At 41.6% G+C, this 20,039-nt stretch overlaps 1 protein-coding gene across 1 annotated transcript in view; it reads right to left on the bottom strand.

Moving 5' to 3' along the window:
- Positions 1-20,039, bottom strand: part of LOC140211885 (heparan-alpha-glucosaminide N-acetyltransferase) — a 349,860-nt gene that overhangs the window by 113,223 nt on the left and 216,598 nt on the right. Inside the window, 2 exon segments of the mRNA XM_072282072.1 lie at positions 6,636-6,654; positions 8,779-8,855. Of these exon segments, the coding sequence (XP_072138173.1) occupies positions 6,636-6,654; positions 8,779-8,855 (96 nt within the window).

Genomic DNA, 20,039 nt, shown 5'->3' with positions numbered 1-20,039 from the left:
GGCACTATTTGGCATAGCGTTTATTGTTTTCTTTTCCCCTTAACACTGTTTGCATTAGAGTCTGTGAACTATCGACCTGCTTCAGTGTCTCTCACTCCGCACTTGGGCCATATCCGAACCGGATGACATAATTAACACTAGTGCACCTCAAAGATGCATGCTTGTCCCACTGCTCTACTCTCTGTACACCAATGACTGTGTTGCTAGGCACAGCTCAAACACCATCTATAAGTTTGCTGATGACACAACTATTGTTGGCAGACTTTTCAGATGGTGATGAGGAGGCATAGAGGAGTGAGATAGATGAGCTGGTTGAGCAATATTACAACAACGTTGAGGACTTCAGGAAGGGGAAGTTGAGGGAATACACACCAGTCCTCATGGAGAGATCAACAGTGGAAAGGGGTGGACAATTTCAAGTTCCTGAGTGTCAGTATCTCTGAAGATCTATACTGGACCTGACGTATTGATGCAATAACAAGAAAGCATGACAGTAGCTATATTTTATTAGGATTTTGAGGAGAATTGGTATGTCACCAAAGTTCTCACAGAGTTCTACAGATGTACCATGGTGAGCATTTTAATTGGTTGCATCACTGTCGGGTATGGGGGGAACTACACTGCACCAAATCTGCAAAATGTTACAAACTCAGCCAGATCCATCAAGGGCACTAGCCTCCTCAGCAGCAAAGACATCCTCAAAAGCCAATGACTCAAAAAGGCGGTATCTTTCATTAAGGACCCCCATCACCTAGGACATGCCCTCTTCTTATTGCTACCATGACAGAGGTACAGCAACCTAAAAACGCACCTCAATGTTTTAGGAACAAATTCTTCCCCTCTGCCATCAGCTTTCTAAATGGACAATGAACTCATGTACAATAACTCACTTCATGTTTTTTTTTTATTTTGCTCTCTCTTTGCACTGGATTAGATTAGATTATGAGGACACTCAATCCTCGTTTATTGTCATTTAGAAATGCATGCATTAAAAAATGATACAATGTTCCTCCAGAATGATATCACAAGAAACACAAGACAAACCAAGACTAAAACTGACAAAACCACATAATTATAACATATAGTTACAACAGTGCAAAGCAAAACCGTAATTTGATAAAGAGCAGATCATGGGCACGGTAAAAAAAAGTCTCAAAGTCCCGATAGCCTCATCATCTCACACAGGTGGCAGTAGGGAGAAACTCTCCCTGCCATGAACCTCCAAGCGCCGCAAACTTGCCGATGCATTGGAAGCACCCGACCACAGAGGACTCTGAGTCCATCCAAAAACTTCGAGCCTCTGACCAGCCCTCTGACACCGAGCACCATCTCTGCCGAGCGCTTCGACCCCTGCCTCGGCCGCTGAGCAACAAGCAAAGCCGAGGACTCGGGGCCTTCCCCTCTGGAGATTCTGGACCACACAGTAGCAGCAGCAGCGAAGCAGGCATTTCAGAAGTTTCACCAGATGTTCCTCCATGCTCTCATGTCTGTCTCCATCAAATCAGGATTGTGCTACCTACTTGACAGATAGATAACAGGTATCACCACCGGAATGGCCGCTGCGAGCTGCGTCGCGCCGCCATCTTCTCCTCCTGCCTACCACTTATTTTATTTGATTTTATATATACTACATACATATTTCTTATTGTAATTTATAGTTTTTTCCATTATTTTATATTGCACTGTACTGCTGCCACAAAACAACAACTTTCACAACACATGCCAGTGATACTAAACCTGATTCTGATTCTGAATGACTGGTGGTGCCAAATGGGGTGGTTTAAGTATCTCAGGAACTGCTGACCTCCTGGGATTTTCATGAACAGCAGTCTCTAGAGTCGACAGATAATGGTGCAAAAAAAAAACAAACACATCCAGTGAGCGGCAGTTCTGCGGCCAAAAACACCTTGTTAATGAGAGACGTCAGAGGACAATGGCCAGACTGGTTCAAGCAGACAGTCTGATTTACATGTATTACAGTCTGCTATAACCATGCATTACAACAGTGGTATGCAGAAGACAATCTCTGAATGCCTAACATGTTGAATCTTAAAGTGGATAGGCTGCAGCAGTGAAGACCACAAACACAGGGAAATACACTCCGTGGCCACTGAGTGTTAATCTGATTCTGAATCTGTTCTCTGACTCTTCTTTGTGAACGTGGATAAAACCTGGATTTATTCAGTCATGGAGGGACTGTTGCCATGTCACAATAATCTAATTCTGATGAAATATGAAGCCTGAAAAACAAGGGATTCTCTGATGTCTTGTCATACATCTCTTCTCTTCAAAGCCCAACTTCTCACCCCAGAAAAGCTTGTTATTTCACTACTGTTTTTAGGATCCTGCCAGCAACAACTGGCCTTTGTTTTTCAATTACACTTTAAGCCACCATACTTCAAAGTAATTGACTGCATATGAAGCACTGGGGAAAATAAGCGTTGAAAGATATGATGAGGTGCTCTATAAATGCATGTCTACTCGTTCTGGACTGCGTTTAACTTGAGTCAGTTCTCATTAGCTCCATACGGTGACATCCACCATCCCAAGCTAAATCAAATATTGTGGTGCTGGTTAAGCTCCACCTTTCATAGCCCTACAATGTATTTCATTATTTTTATCGGTCTGTGAAGTGGATAATAATTCTCTTCAGTTACTGTTTCAATCTTTTAAAGTACTTCATTGACGAACAACTACAATCGCACTCAAACAGAACCCTGATTGTCCTTCATTTGGTTATCTAATATTCTGGCGTCATATTCTACTGCACGTTAGCTGCTCCAATTTGAATTTCACAATCCGTCTAGTCCAGCTTGTCTGGGCCTATCAATGCTTTCACAGGCACTGGGCATGAAACAATGCAGTGAGGAACTCTTCACTAACTCAGGATCTGCCAAAAACAATCTTGTCCTTCTTCAGGACTACACCACTTCCATGCTGACAGTTATTCAAGGTGAACAGAGGACCAGAGTTACCAAGTAGTTTCTTACATGGATCACTAGCATTAGCAAATCCAGATGTGCAACTTCTGATTGACGGCAAAGGAGATTGCAGGAAATTATTATTATGCACAAACTGTATGAGAGCAAGACATAGGCTCCGCGGCACTGGTTAACAGTTGGTCTCTTTTCAAACCATTTGTATTTTTTAGCTTAGCTCATGATACAGAGCATTCATCTGACTCAGAATATTCTGAATTCAAGTTCCATAGCTGTACAAGTATAGAAAGAGGCCATTCAGCTCAACTTGTTTGAGCTGCCGAAAGTTATAGCAATCACAAAGTAATCCCATTGCCTGGTCCTCATTTATTTATACATTTCTGTTTCTGCTTTTTCACTTAAAGTATGCAACTCTGCCTCCTCTGCACCAAAAAAATAGCTAACTACCTGCTTAAAAGAAATCCTTCTAAAGTTTCTCCTCAATTGATTTATTAACAATGGCCCCTCATCACTGACTGCCAAATCAGAGAAAATAATCTTCACCTCTTCAAGTTATTAAATGTCCACTTTCCCTTCTGTCTACCTATGGATAGTGTCTGATTACCAATTCACTCTGCACAAATGATTTTCCAAACCAGGCATCCTCCTAATGGATCCTAAATTCATGTAATCCATGCTTACGCTCCAGTATAACACTGAGCATTTGGAGATGGGGTATTAAACTGAGGTGCTGCTGAAATATCAGGTAGAATTTGAAGGCTGAGTGGCACTACATGGAAGAATAATTTACTGGGTATAATTTCTCCATCAAACTACCAATCAACATTATAAAATATCCAAATGACATCTTACTCCATCAATTCTGCTTTCAACCCTTCCTGTCCTTACCAAAGTTAGTATAATCATTCTAGAGTTACACATCTAACTCACTAGCACTCCATTAATAACAAACCCCTAGACCACAACTCAACCATTCCCTATTCATCTGCTCATACTGCCACTCGTCCAGGACAAAACAATCTTAGAGTTGCCCTGGCCCTTACTTTCCATCGCACCAGCCTCCACGTTCAACAGATCATCCCCTGCGATTTCTGTCGCCTTCAAAGAGATTCCACCACCAGACACACCCTTCTCTCTCCTCTACTTTCAATATTTCATAGGGACCTTCCCTTTATGACCCCCTCCTTTATCCTTTTGTTTCCACCAACCACCCCTCTTCTTAGGGCACACACCTTTGGAACTGCAGGGAACAAAACATTTGCCCTATCCCCTCCTCCCTTCCCACCAGCTGTGCCAAAAGAGTCCTTCCAGATGAAACAGATGACATTTGCACTTCTTCTCATCTAGTGTATTGCAATCAGTGTTCACAATGTGGCCTCCTCGACAATGGAGAGATCAAAACACAAATTGGGTGATACTTTTGCAGAGCTCTTGCATCCAATCCACAAGGGGTGATGCTGATCTTCCCATTGCTGCCATTTTGATTCCTCATCCCACTCTAATCTATTGACCTGTGCCCTCCTGCAATGTTACAATGCAGGCTTGAAGAACTGTACCTTAACATCCATCTGGGCACGTTACAGCCTTCAGGAGTCAATATTGAATTTTACTATTCGGATAATTTGATTTCTCAGTCCTTATCAGTTAGCCATGCATAATGTAAGTTCATTTTTTTCTCTCCATTTCTTATTCTTTATTTAACTCTGGGAGTGAAGGGCATGCCCAGACTGACCAAACTGGTTTCCAGTTACCATGGCATCAAACTGTATTCTTCTTCTTCTTCAAGGTTGTGGCTCAGTTGTTTTTTAGACTTGTAAGGATGGTTTTGGAGACAGAGCAAAGAATTAGGGGTCAGGTTAGGATTTAGGGACAAGGAGATGGGGTGGTTGGAGGTCAGGCTGGAGTTCAGGTCAAAGTGCTCTATGGGACAAAGCCCAGTGATCCCCAGTCAGGTCGGCAAGCACCAGTGAGGATGAGGGCCGGTGATTCACCGCCAGGTAACCAAGTTGCTCCCCCCCCCGCCAACCCCTGCTCAATGTGTCCCAGGATCAGAGGTACATATAGGCAGAAGGCATGAGGGCCAATGGCCCTCCCTGACCCTCATTCCCAGATCAGTGAGTTCAAGGCCTGGAATTTGGGATCCATCAACAGCGAGTCCTTGAGCTGATACTGAAGATCGAAGTCAAAAGACCAAAGATTGAAGTGGTCGTGGCTGGAAGTCAAGGCCCAATGGCCAGAGCCCTGGGTCTGTGATTCCACTGGGGGAGCTGGAGCCTCATGTCTGTGAGTCCTTTGGACTCCAGAGGCTCAGAGACAGCCAATCTGTGGTGGAGGCCTGTCTGCATGTGTGAGTGGGTGGGAGGGAGGAAAGGGGCTTGATTTTCTGTGGTTGCTTGTGCTGTTCTACTGAACATTGTGGGGATGCTATGTTAGAGTCATAATGTGTGGCAATACTTGCAGGCTGCCCCCAGCACATCCTTAGGTTGTGTTGGTTGTTAACACAAAGGACACATTTCACTGTTTGTTTCAATAAATAAATGAATCTGAGTCTACTAGGCATATGTTCCTGTTCTGCATTTCACATTGCTGCACTCTGCTGTTTATGTTCTATTGTCGATGTTCTCAATTTCTAACTGCTGCCATTCACTCACTGACCAGGAAATCAAGTTTACAGCTTACCCCTATGGTCATCCCAGTTTTATCCTATTGATATGCCCCCTTTCCCACACACATTCAAGCTTCCTTTGTCACCTTTTCAGTTTTGGTGAAGGGTCTCTGATCTGAAACATTGACTCTGCTTCTCTTCCCAAGGTTGCTGAGTATTTCAAGCATTTTCTGTGTTTGTGTTATTTCTGGCAAGAACTAAGTGGATGAAGAATTCTACATCAAGCTGTGCTATGCCCGGTGTCCGAGGAGAGTGATGCTAGGCTCAAATTTGCTGGAGTGGACCAGAGTTGTTTCATGCAATTAACTGTCTTGTTTGGACAAAGAATAACACTTCAGCCATCATCCAGTGGCGCCTTGTTTTCAGGTGTACTGATATTATACATGATGCTAAAAGAAATCCTCTTTTTCTTTCTTTGATTATCGCTGCAAGATTAGCAATGTAGCCTAATCCAGTAGAGGCCTTTCGACACCAGATTCCAACTGAAGGTCGTGAGCTCGAGCCCCAGCCGAGGCAACGTGTTGTGTCCTTGAGCAAGGCACTTAATCACACAATGCTCTGCGACGACACTGGTGCCAAGCTGTATGGGTCCTAGTGCCCTTCCCTTGGACAACATTGGTGTCGTGGAGAAGGGAGACTTGCAGCATGGGCAACTGCTAGTCTTCCATACAATCTTGCCCAGGCCTGCGCCCTGGAGAGTGAAGACTTTCCAGGCGCAGATCCACGGTCTGGCAAGACTAACAGATGCCTTTTTTATACTTCCTACCACTAGAGTTAGCTTTCTCTAAAGCAGTTATCTGCCATCTTTTCTGTCAAAGTGATCCAGCTGTTAGCTAGCCTTTCTGAAACAATATCTAATGTAATACAAACATCAATCGTGGTGGATTTTTGATGGGAGCTATTCTACTGAAGACCAGATCCTCCCGGTTTATTTAATGCGTAAAAGTATAGCAAAACCATCAAGGGCCAATTAATGAGAATTCTTGATATAAATGTATGTCCAGTTTCATTATCGCTTACCAAGGCATCAAAGGTCAGCTACAGTCAATCCTGCAAAACATGAAATGAGATTTTATATGAAAGATTTCATGCAAGGTTGCAGATATGTACTTAATTCTTCAGCAGAGTATTTTTAGAATTCTGAGGTATTTACTAGGATCAAAAATATATAGAAATCTTTATTCCATATTACACTTCGAGATCCGTAAGAGCATAAAATATAGGAGCAGAATTGGGTCATTCCCTCTTAGCCCTTCACCAATCCACTCACTAAATCTCTCCTTGATAGAGTAGAGGGATAGGTAAATACTAAGAACAATGATTAGCTAATGATCAATCACCTTATGAGCACCTTAGCTTACTGTTGTTGGGCAAGTCAGAAAGAAACCCTACCCAGCAACAGGTGACGTATTAGACATTGTCCTCTATCTGGCCATTCAGAAGGGACATCTCAAGGTATAACTAAATATGGGAAGGGTGGCATAGGGGATAGAATGTTCGAGAGAGAGGGGAAGGTGTCAATACAGTATAAGGAGCTAATGTTGTATCCAGGCTAGCTTTGGCAGAAAATAATTATAACTAACCAATGATGATTTTACATCTAATAGTATATCAACATGCGATCGAAACTATTCCAAAACTGTCTTAACTCGCGTAATTGTAAGATTTCCTGTGGGCGTAATGATCAATATTATAAATTGTGAAGAATTGTGATTCGGGGGAGGGTAGAGTCCGGACTGGCTCTTTGGGAGATCAGTGTGTAACTTCCCCCATAGCATGCTATGAATAAAGAGTAAGGTTTGAGAAAGTATTGCTTGTGTTATTGTGTTTGCGGTATCTGTGCTCTTGCATCGGGTCGATCCGCCTTGACATCCTGGGCTGCTGGCAAAACTGAAAGCTTGCTGAAAATATCCATGTCTGTCATCATCCATCGTCATCACTGTCATCACCTAATTCTTCATCTCTGACCATCATTTCCTTCCATCTCCTCCTGACTGGAAGCATCCTGGCCACCATGGACTGACTAAGAATAGTAACTGACAGAGGCGGGACTCTTCTGCTCTTACTCCACATCAATCACACTTTTATTCCAATATCCATTTTACCCTAAAGTCGTGTAAGCCTCGCTTCCATCTTCCACTACCACAATCCCCACCCTCAAAGGTAGATTTATTAAGTTTCCTGAGGGTACTGCGGATGGCTCTGCAAAATTATGCTTCCTTCAAAATTGACTTGAGGTTTAAAACCCTCTGGAATATGTCAATCAATAACACCAGAGACTCAGGTTGCAGACCCTGGGGAATATTAATTCCCGAATAATTTTTGATTTATTGCTTCCATAAAAGAATTAATTTAAATCAATGGGTAAGGATCTATACTTTCAGTTGCACATTCAATTTGCTCTACATTAGACTTTGGAAAGAATCTAGTCCCACATGCTGATATTCTATAGCATCTGGTTTTATTTGAAGAATTTTATAAAACTTGACTATCTTCAAGGCTTGCACCACCACCGCCCTTGTTGTAAAAGAATCAGCTGCAGTAACAGGACAGACTGATCAGATCTCCTATTTGACTGAAGTACAGCAATATCAATGCAGCCACGACCCAGTTCACATCTCTGCTGTTAAGAAGGTCATGTGGAAGCAGCAAATATTCCAGTCACTGGCTAAGCAACAATACCTGCAGCTCTTTGTTTGCCCCTCTTGATGCCCCAAATAGCCAGTGTTCATTCTGAGTGATATATTTGAGCTCTAATAATGAGACGCAAACCCTGCTTCTGCTTTCTGCATTTAATTCAGGTCTCAGCTTTGAATGCCCATTCTCTGATTCTTGTGTCTCCAGCTCTTCCTGCTCCATTAGTCCCCTGCAAAGAGTATGCCAGTCAAAAGGGTTTTACAAACATAATTTTTAACAGTTATATGTTAGATTGTCAATGTAGGTGTGAAAATCAAGAAAAATACGTAAAACCTAATTCTAGGAAAATCAAAATTTCATACTTTCTCCATAAGCCCCCAGTCTCAAACCTAGCAATTGACTTGAAAGTATATGTTAGTAATTATCCTGACTACTAAATCATGGAGTTCCATCTGGATAATACAGTGCAAAATATTAATGAAAATATTGTGTTCTGTGTCTGGTAATACAAACCAAAAATAATTTCTATTACAATACCATTCCATGGGGCATGTTCAAAGAACCAATAGCTGCCTCCTCCATAGTTGACAAAGACCATGATTGTTAGTGCCAAACTGTTAATACGGAGAGAGGGAGATATGTTTATTAACAGCATTTATTACGAGTCCATTCACTTAATCCATATTCCCAAACTGAGGGTCCACCAACGTGTAACCTGCCTGTCAATTGCTATTATCCTCAACTCTGAAAAAGAAAGCTGTTGGCTCACAATCATTTTCTGGTTGCAACATATAATCCAGAATACTGAAATAAGTCGTACACTTTCTGAAACATAGACTGAAATCCCAATGGTTTCTTTAGGCAAACACAAAAAAACCATCAGAGAGATAGATCTCTTACAAATGTTTCTCTCTTAACCTGAAACAAGTAAGGCAGTTGATCATCTCAGTGTTTTTTGGAGATAATCTTGTTCTCCAGTTAGATTTCCTTACAAAGCAAGTGCAAAGTAACAAATGATGGATTTAACAATAACATTTTGAGATGTGATTGAGAAAGTAGGGTGTAAATGCCACAGACTGAAGGTTATCAGCCAGTCAGATATCCTAAGACTGAAGATAGTATAAAATTATACAGTGGTATAATTTCACACAGAGAGTGGTGGCTGCATGGAATGCCCTGCCAGTGGTGATGTTAGAAGCAGATACATTATAGACATTTAAGAAACTTTTAGGTAGGCACATGGATGATTGAAAAGTGGAGGTCTATGTAGAAGGGATGGGTTAGATCGACCTTAGTAGGTTAAAAGGTCAGCACAACATCATGGACTGAAGGGCCTGAACTGTGCTGTAATGTTCTAAGTTCTAAAATGTTACAAAGAAAATGCAGGCTATTGTACTCAGAGTTTCCTTTAATTCATATTGAATTATTTTAATGTCTGAAGATGACAAAAGTATATATCTTCAAACAAGAATAGAAATAAGTTTGACAACTTAAATTTATATGGCTCCTTTAATACAACAAAGACATGCCAAGATGCTTCACAAGAATATTATCAAACTAAGCTAAAGTCGACGGGCTGGCCAAGAGCTTGGCAAAGAGATTGGTTTTAAGAAATGAATGAAAGGAAGCATCAGTGGTACAGAGGCAGTGTAGAATTTAAGAAGGGAATTTCTGAATATAGGGCTTTGGCAACTTAAGCATAACTACATCGGTGGTGTTATTAAAATAAGGTATGATCAAGAGGTGAGAATTGCTGCTGGTTGTCAGGATATCAGGCTAGCAAAGACCACAGACATGAGGTTCAAGAACAAAGAGGTTATTATATCAGGATTATTGCATTCAATTCTGGTTCCCCACTTATTGGAAGGATCTGGAGGCTATGGAGAGGATTCAGATGAGGTTCACCAGGAGGCTGACTGGATTAGAGGGCATGTACTATAAGGAAAATATAGTACATACTATATTCTCCTTATAGCATGTTCTGTAAGCTTAAAATAGGATAATTATTGTTTATCTTGAGTGGCAAAGGCTTATAGGAAACCTGATAGATGTTTATAAAATAATGAGGGGAATATTTAGAGTAGGTAGCTTGTATCTTTTTCTCAGGGTTAAAATGTCTAATAACAAAGGGCATGAATTGAAACAAGAAGGGGAAAGTTCAAAGAAGATGCGTGGAACAAGATTTAAAAACACATCAAAGAGTGGTGGGTGTCCGGAATGTGTTGTCATGGATAGTGGTGGAACACATTTGGTAAAGGCATTTAAAAGGTTCTCAGAGAGGCAAAGGAATACATAGAAATTAGAGGAATACAGACCTTGTGTATGCAGAAGGGATTAGTGCAATTAGGCATCATTAGCATAATTAATTTGGCACAACGTCATGAATTGGAGGGCTTGTTCCTGTGCTGTACTGTTCTATGTTGGAAGCAAGCATAAGCATTTTTACGAAATAAAGGTAGTAATCAACTGAGAGACAATTTAGGTCAGTAAGCACAGCACAATGGGTGAAAAGGACCGTGTGTGTGTGTTGGGATTCATTTTAATGTAGTTGCCAGGGAACGGAATGGAATTAGAAGTATAAAACAAGCTTATGATGGGAGACCAAACCTGATTATCTTTCTCAGCTGACAAATGCCCAACTTACATATGAATGAGTGTTTGAGAGAATGGCAGGGTGATTTTACCAGTGACTGCAGAGTTGTAAGCATCTTCCACTGTGTGAGAACTGAGATGCCCTGTCACATTCGCAACCTGCAAACTTTTTAGGTTACAAACAGCTCACAGGAAAAGAACTCTGTCCCAGCCTGCAGAGGGCCTGTACTTATTTGGAGGAAATGTCTGCTCACCCAGAAACCTCTGTCACACAAAGAAGGCAATGTAGACACAGTGGAAGAGAGAGAGACACCAGTGAGACCAAACGTGCCTTCGTCAGTGTAATTTAGGAACTGTCATTGGGAGATGGTGCAGAGGGCCAGCCTGTTGAAGAGAACAGGGGCAAAGGCAGATCCTTAGATTGCAGCTGTGAAACTGACCACATAACTGGAGATTCAGTGAATATGCTTTATTTAAAAGGAATTAATCCAGGTATTTAAAAATTCATCCACCTGTACAATGGTGAGGAGGAATTGGAGCAGAATGGCATAATGCATCAACGGCCACATACAGATTTAGAACATATAACATAAAATACAGAAATCTACAGCACATTACAGGCCCTTCGGCCCACAATGTTGTGAAGACCATGTAACCTACTCTAGAAATGCCTAGAATTTCCCTACCGCATAGCCCTCTATTTTTCTAACTCCATGTACCTATCTAAGAGTCTCTACACCCTGTTGTATCTGCCTCTACCACCTTCACTGGCAGTGCATTCCATGCACCCACCGTTCTCTGTGTGAAAAACTTACTTCTGACATCCCCCTTGTACCTGCTTCCAAGCACCTTAAAACTGTGCCCCCTCGTGTTAGCCATTTCAGCCCTGGGAAAAAGCCTCTGGCTATCCACACAATCAATGCCTCTCATCATCTTATACACCTCTATCAGGTCACCTCTCATTCTCCGTCACTCCAAGGAGAAAAGGCCAAATCTACTCAACCTACTCTCATAAGGTATGCTCTCCAATCCAGGCAACATCCTTGCAAATCTCCTCGGCACTCTCCCTATAGTATCCACATCCTTCCTGTAGTGAGATGAGCAGAAATGAACACAGTACTCCAAGTGGGGTCTAACTAAGGTCTTACATAGCTTTAACATTATCTCACGGCTTTTGAACTCAGTCCCACGGTTGATGAAGGCCAACACCCCATACGCCTTCTTAACAACACTGTCAACCTGCGCAGCAGCTTTAAGTGTCCTATGGACATGGACCCCAAGATATCGTTGGCCCTCCACACTGCCAAGAGTCTTACCATTAATATTATATTCTGTCTTCAGATTTGACCTGTCGAAATGAACCACTTCATGCTTATCTGGATTGAACTCCATCTGTCACTTCTCAGCCCGGTTCTGCATTCTATCGATGTCACGCTGTAATCTCTGACAACCTTCCAGACTTCTACAACACCCTCAAATTACTAACCCACCCTTCTACTTCCTCATCCAGATCATTTATAAAAATCACAAAGAGGGGGAGTCCCAGAACAGATCCCTGCAGAACACCACTGGTCACCATCCTTCATGTAGAATGCAAACCATCTACAGCTACCCTTGCCTACTGTGAGCAAGCCAATCCTAGGTCCACAAAACAAGGTCACCTTGGATCCCATGCCTCATTACCTTCTGAATGAGCCTCGCATGGGGAACCTTATCAAATGCCTTACTGAAATCCATATACACTACATCCACTGCTCCACCCTCAACAATGTGTTTTGTTACAAAACAGGAGATTTAAAAAGGGATGGAATAGACATGTCACAGTGATTTAAGCTTTGGTCCATTATTTCAATCAGAGCTATATCATGGCAGGGTTGAAAATATGATTGGAAGGATTCAATTGCAACTCGGAGGCTGTGAGTTCAAAGAAACTGCGCAGGAAACAGTGGAGATGGAGCAATAATGGGGGGAGGGGTCAATTGCTTTATTTTGAAATTAGGTGTTATGATTTTAAGGAAATGAATGAGCACTTGAGGAAAAACTATTAACACTATAAAACAATAAAATTCAAGAGACAGTGGTTGACAAGTTGACAGCAATAGGAATGGAGCAGAACAGACTACAAGGGAGCAGAATGCATCTCTTGTACACAAAATGAGTTCAGGGTCAAGCAGTGACAAAAAACAAAATAAAAACACAAAGGTAAGGAGTTTTGGTCCTCTCTGTGAAATTTCTGATGGAAAGAGACTTCGCAAGTCCAACATTCATTCACAAAATAGTACATACACCAGACAAAGGAAAACAACAATCAAATGAAATGGTAAACTCTACAGGCAAAATTATTACCCAAGTAGCAAACTCTCAATTTCTTTAAATTCCATGGCAAGTAATTAGAAAAATTCACTTATTCAACAACACTGCATTTAATGTACAACTCATTAGTGGCAAAACCAGTGGTGAATACTGAGGAATGAAAAGTAGTATCAAATAAGTGCAAGATCCTTTTGGTGCAAGTCTGTCTCTGTGACAGAATAATTTACTGTCATACAATGTTATTGCACGCAGTGATTTGATTGTTGTATCAAGGGCTCCCTAGTGTCTAGTCAGTTTCATATACAAGTACAATTACAATAGACAATAGACAATAGACAATGGGTGCAGGAGTAGGCCATTCGGCCCTTCGAGCCAGCACCGCCATTCACTGTGATCACGGTTGATCATCCACAATCAGTACCCTGTTCCTGCCTTATCCTCATAACCTTTGATTCCACTATCTTTAAGAGCTCTAGCCATCTCTTTCTTGAAAGCATCCAGAGACTTGGCCTCCACTGCCTTCTGGGGCAGAGCATTCCACATATCCACCACTATCTGGGTGAAAAAGTTTTTCCTCAACTCCGTTCTAAATGGCCTACCCCTTTATTCTTAAACTGTGGCCTCTGGTTCTGGACTCACCCATCAGCGGGAACATGCTTCCTGTCTCCAGTATGTCCAATCCCTTAATAATCTATATGTTTCAATCAGATCCCCTCTCTTCCTTCTAAATTCCAGTGTATACAAGCCCAGTCGCCCCAATCTTTCGACATATGACAGTCCCGCCATCCCGGGAATTAACCTTGTGAATCTACGCTGCACTCCCTCAATAGCAAGAATGTCCTTCCTCAAATTTGGAGACCAAAACTGCACACAGTACTCCAGGTGTGGTCTCACCAGGGCCCTGTACAGCTGCAGAAGGACCTCTTTGCTCCTATACTCAATTCTCCTTGTTATGAAGGCCAGCATGCCATTAGGTTTCTTCACTACCTGCTGTACCTGCATGCTTGCTTTCAGTGACTGATGTTCAAGAACACCTAGATCTCGTTGTACATCCCCTTTTCCTAACTTGACTCCATTTAGATAATAATCTGCCTTCCTGTTCTTACCACCAAAGTGGATAACCTCACATTTATCCGCATTAAACTGCATCTGCCCACTCACCCAGCCTGTCCAAGTCACCCTGCATTCTCATAACATCCTTCTCACATTTCACACTGCCACCCAGCTTTGTGTCATCTACAAATTTGCTAATGTTACTTTTAATCCCTCCATCTAAATCATTAATGTATACTGTAAACAGCTGCAGTCCCAGCACTGAACCCTGCGGTACCCCACTGGTCACTGCCTGCCATTCTGAAAGGGACCCGTTAATCGCTACTCTTTGTTTCCTGTCAGCCAGCCAATTTTCAATCCATTCTGAAGATTCATTTAATTATTAACTAGCTGGACTGATTTTAGCAGTTAGAATTGAACCTAACAGTACTACCATTTTACACAACTCGTTACAGATCAGAACCTACAACTTATAAAAATTCTTTTTACTTTTGCAAATTATTTTCAATATGTATTGTCTATCTTCTGACACTCCAGTTATGAGAAATTAATCTACTCTAACAAAACCTTCCATTAATTTGAAGCTTTATTTAAACCTTCCCTTAATCTGCTCTGGTTTAAATAAAAGATTCCCAGCTTCACTGGCCTCTTCACATAGTCAGTCCTGTCTCTACAAAAGGACAATGACAGCTCTGTTTCTCTTGCTGTGGTCCTTAAAAAGTTTGGAACAGCTGTCATCGACAGTTCAAATAAATTGCACAGGAAACAGTATTGAAAGTTAGCAAGGTGGGCCCTCAAATCAAGATACAGTATACCTGGAACCAGACGTCCCACCTCTCCCGGAAGTTCCGGGAGTCTCCTGCATATTAATAGTGGCTCCCTGCAAATTATATACAATGTCCCAGAAATTGATTTTTTTGAGAGCGAGTGTGAGAGAAAGCATGAGAAAGAGCGAGAGAGCGAGCGCAAGAGCAAGAAAGCAAGCGCGAGTGAGAGCGACCACGACAGAGAGAGCGCAAGAGCGAGCGAGAGCAAGAAAGCGCAAGAGAGCGAGCGCGAGTGAGAGTGACCACGAGAGAGAGCGCGAGAGCGAGAGAGAGAGCGAGAGCAAGAGCGAGAGAGTTCCAAAAAAAGTCAGAGTGGCAGAGTGTTCCAAAAAGATAAAATATAAAACGTACGTCACCCCAGACCACCTAAAGTGTACCTCTGCCTAATAGGGGTCAAAATAATGACAGTATTGCTCGCTGCACTGTTTGCAACAGTGACTTTTCTATTGCCCATGGTGGGTTAAGACTGTAAAAGACATGTTGAGGTGAGTTTAACAGGTGTCATTCGTTCATTAGCATAGCTAACGTTATTTAAACTAGCTGGTTAACTGCTAAGGAGCTACTCTATTGCAGACATCCCACCTCTGCCGGAAGTTCCGGGAGTCTCCGGCAAATTGATGGTGCTAGCTCCCTGAAATGAGTTTTTGCAGGGTGGGATGTCTGTGGAACACTCGGAAGTGTGCTTAAATTGTAGAAAATCTTCAATAATGCTTTGCAAAGAACTCTACAAAGTGTGTTAATATAGTAGAAAATCTTTTAAAACTGTTTTGCAAGCAACTCTACAAAGTGTGCTAATATTGCAGAGAATCTTTAAAAATGGACTACACAAACTTACACTATACCAAGTTATAACCACTGAGACAGTTCAGAACATCCACTAGTATCAGCATGTTTCCATGGCTCCTAGTGTGAACTTTGAGAAATGAACGGGAAGATATGGATAAATGCAAGACTGTATGGTATAAAGTTATAAAGTTATCAGCATTAGTAAATTCATTGGTACCCAGTAGCTAAACAACACGTTGTTTTGAAAAACCTTTATAATACCCCTTAAATCCTGAATAACTTGGAACATTTGTTTCTTCAGTAGGGGAATGAGAAGATGCCATTTGGTTCTACTTCTATTGATTACAGATACCAAAAACTAAAAATTACAATGCCTAACAAATTGACGGCAGCCTTTCAGAAGACTGGGTGATTGACTCCTGCTCATTTGCCTCTTGTTTCATTGGCAGTGCTTGAGACAGAAGCAAAGACCAGGATTTGCACTCGTTTGGGAGATTATGGATTGGCGTTCTTTACATTTGTCATAGATCTTACAAGGCAGAAACATCAAAAAAGATTTTCATGTTATTTTCATTTTTTTAAAAATTCACCCAAACATCTGAATGTCTCTTCAAGTCACGAGAACAAGTAAGGAGCAGGACTAAGTTTAATTACACACTCTTATCCAAGTGTCAACTTCAAGTTAATTGTCCTTGATATGTACACCGGCAGCTTATTAGTAATACTATACTAACACTTCTGCATTGATTGCCTGCCCTTAGTAAATGGTCAGTAATCTCACCCCAGAACTTCCTTTATCAATAGAGACAGGGCTCAAGACAGATGTTGTAATTTTCAATTGAACTCCTGATGGTTTTGTTTAATTAAGTTCAGGCAGAACAAAAGAGAGAAAAAATCAGTTCAGACTTATTCACACCCCTCCAGAGAATAAATGAATGGAAGCTGAGATAATACCAATAACTATTTGCTCATATAAACAAGCAGACTAATTTGCTAAAAGGATATTCCATATGTTGTGATTTTGATTTGAAGAACAAAGGCATGTAGGATTCTAAATGTGGAATCAAATGCAAACCTTGCAGTTAAGATATTATCCTCTGAAAAGGTGATTTAATTCTATTTTCAATTTGCAACACAAAAAGTGCACAACTACTGCATATAACTACATAGAATCCGACTTTGGACAGCTACACAGAAATAAGAAAAGAAAAGCTTTATAGAACATATCCCTTAAGTGTGTCCCAAATCATTTTACAACCAATGTAGTCTTTGCTCTTTCAATGCTAACTACTGTTGGTGTAGAGAAAAACAAATGGTACCCAGCAAGCTCCATTAAACAACTATGTTAGAGGGTTTCTTGGGTTTAGCACATTTACATTTAGCAAATGACTTCAGCCACCAATCTTCAGATCTGAATATTAATTGTAGATTTAATTTAAATGCAGCTCTGAACAATAGGTTCCTAAAAACATTGAATCATTGCTGATTAAAATTCAATTAGATGTCTGTGGTATGTGTGCATATCGGGAGGTGTAAAGTTTGTGTGCAATTTCAAAGAAAGCATTGAGGATGCATTGTAAATGTGGAATTATCCTTTGATGTTTAGCACATAAAATATCAAGCCCCACGTTGGGCTAGCCAGACCTTTTGACCAAAAGCCTGCTGTACTTTGTTTTGTTGAATAAAGAAGCTGCTTTATATCTACCAGTACTTTTCTCCAGTGACTTCATTCACACAACAACAAACTAGATAATCTTTTCTGAGTCTGCTTGTTTGGGAGACAGGCAATGGGAAATTTCTTTCTTATGCGAAACAATATGCCAGAAACAGAATCAGAATCATGTTTGTTAGCTTATGTGTCATGAAATTTGTTGCCTAGTGGTAATAGTGCAATTCAAAGAGCATAAAAAGTACTACAAGTTACAATGAAAACTACTAGTGCAAAAAAAACAAATTATGTTCATGGGTTCAAAAGTTATCAGCAATCTAATAGCGGCGGGAAAGAAGTGTCAGTCTTCAAGATCCTGACGGTAATAAGAAGAGGGCTTGTTCTGAATGGTAAGGGCCCATAATGATGAATACTGCCTTCTTGAGATACAGCCTGTTGAAGATGTCCTCACTGGTGAGGAGAGTTGGCCATATGATGCAGCTAGCTGAGTCTACAACCCTCTAAGTCCTCTCACGATCCTGTGCATTGGAACCTCCATATTATCCACTATACATCTATAGAAATTTGGAAGTGTTTGGTGACATGCCAAATTTCCTCAAACTTCTAACAAAGTAGAACCACTGGCGTGCCTTCTTTATAATTGCATCAAAGTGTTGGGCCCAGGTTTGATCCTTTGATGTTGATAGACAGGTAGATACTTTATTGATCCCAAAGGAAATTACAGTGTCACAGTAGCATTACAAGTGCACAGACATAAATATTAGAAGAGAAGTGGAAAGAATAAAAAAATAAGTTACCACAAACAGTCTAACAGGAGGACAGCATCACTTCTCCGGCTATAGTTTGACTCATTATAGAGCCTAATGGGCGAGGGTAAAAATGACCTCATACAGCGCTCTTTAGAGCAGTGCAGTTGTCTTAGTCTATTACTAAAAGTGCTCCTCTGTTCAACCAAGGTGGCATGCAAGAGGGTCGGAAACATTGTCCAGAATTGTCAGGATTTTCTGGAGGGTCCTTTGTTCTACCAGAGTCTCCAGTGTGTCCAGTCTAACTCCTGTAACAGAGCCAGCCTTTTGAATCAGTTTATTGAGCCTGTTGGCATCACTCATGTTGATACCATTGCCCCAGCACACCACCGCATTGAAGATTATACTAACAACAACAGGCTGGTAGAACATGTAAAGGAGAGGTCTGCGTACTCCAAAGGACCTCAGTACCCTCAGGAAGTAGAGATTATGCTGGCTCTTCTTATACACAGCCTCTGTGTTGGAGCTCCACTCAAATCTGTCATCCAGATGCACCCCCAGAAACCTGTAGGTCCTCACCACATCCACATCCTCACCATCGATAGTAACAGGGAGCAATGCAGGCTTAGTCTTCCTAAAGTCCTTCACCATCTCCTTTGTCTCACTAATGTTGAGCTGCAGATGATTCAACTTGCACCATTTGACAAAGTCCTCAACCAGGGCCCTGTATTCATCCTCCCATCCTCCCTTTATACACCCAACTATTGATGTCATCAGATAATTCCTGCAGATGACTCAGTGTTGTATCTCAAGTCTGAGACATACAGGGTAAACAGGAAGAGAGCCAATACAGTCTCCTGTGAGGCTCCAGTGCTGTTTATCACCATGTCTGACACACAGTTCTGAAGCTGCACATACTGTGGTTTGCCATTCAGGTAGACCATTATCCAGGATACAATGGAAGTGCCAATCTGCATTGAACGGAGCTTTTCCCCCAACAATGAGGACTGTATGGTATTGAAGGCACTTGAGAAATCAAAAAACATGATCTTCACAGTGCTGCCCTGGAACTTGTTCACTCTTTCTACTGCTAACCCCTCAAAGAGGACTGGACTGGACAAGAGTATTTACTGTAACATAGAACATAGAATAGTACAGCACAGTACAGGCCCTTCAGCCCACAATGTTGTGCTGACCCTCAAACCCTACCTCCCATATAAGCCACCACCTTAGATTCCTCCATATACCTGTCTAGTAGTCTCTTAAACTTCACTAATGTATCTGCCTCCACCACTGACTCAGGCAGCGCATTCCACACACCAACCACTCTCTGAGTAAAAAACCTTCCTTTAATATCCCCCTTGAACTTCCCACCCCTTACCTTAAAGCCATGTCTTCTTGTATTGAGCAGTGGTGCCCTGGGGGAAGAGGTGCTGGCTATCCACTCTATCTATTCCTCTTATTATCTTGTACACCTCTATCATGTCTCCTCTCATCCTCCTTCTCTCCAAACAGTAAAGCCCTAGCTCCCTTAATCTCTGATCATAATGCATACTTTCTAAACCAGGTAGCATCCTGGTAAATCTCCTCTGTACCCTTTCCAATGCTTCCACATCCTTCCTATAGTGAGGTGACCAGAACTGGACACAGTACTCCAAGTGTGGCCTAACCAGAGTTTTATAGAGCTGCATCATTACATTGCGACTCTTAAACTCTATCCCTCGACTTATGAAAGCTAACACCCCATAAGCTTTCTTAACTACCCTATCCACCTATGAGGCAACTTTCAGGGATCTGTGAACATGTACCCCA

The sequence above is a fragment of the Mobula birostris genome, chromosome 18, assembly GCF_030028105.1.
Source record: "Mobula birostris isolate sMobBir1 chromosome 18, sMobBir1.hap1, whole genome shotgun sequence".
Lineage (NCBI taxonomy): Eukaryota > Metazoa > Chordata > Chondrichthyes > Myliobatiformes > Myliobatidae > Mobula > Mobula birostris.
Note: the sequence above shows the minus strand (reverse complement) of the source record. Positions and strands in the feature narration are given on the sequence as shown.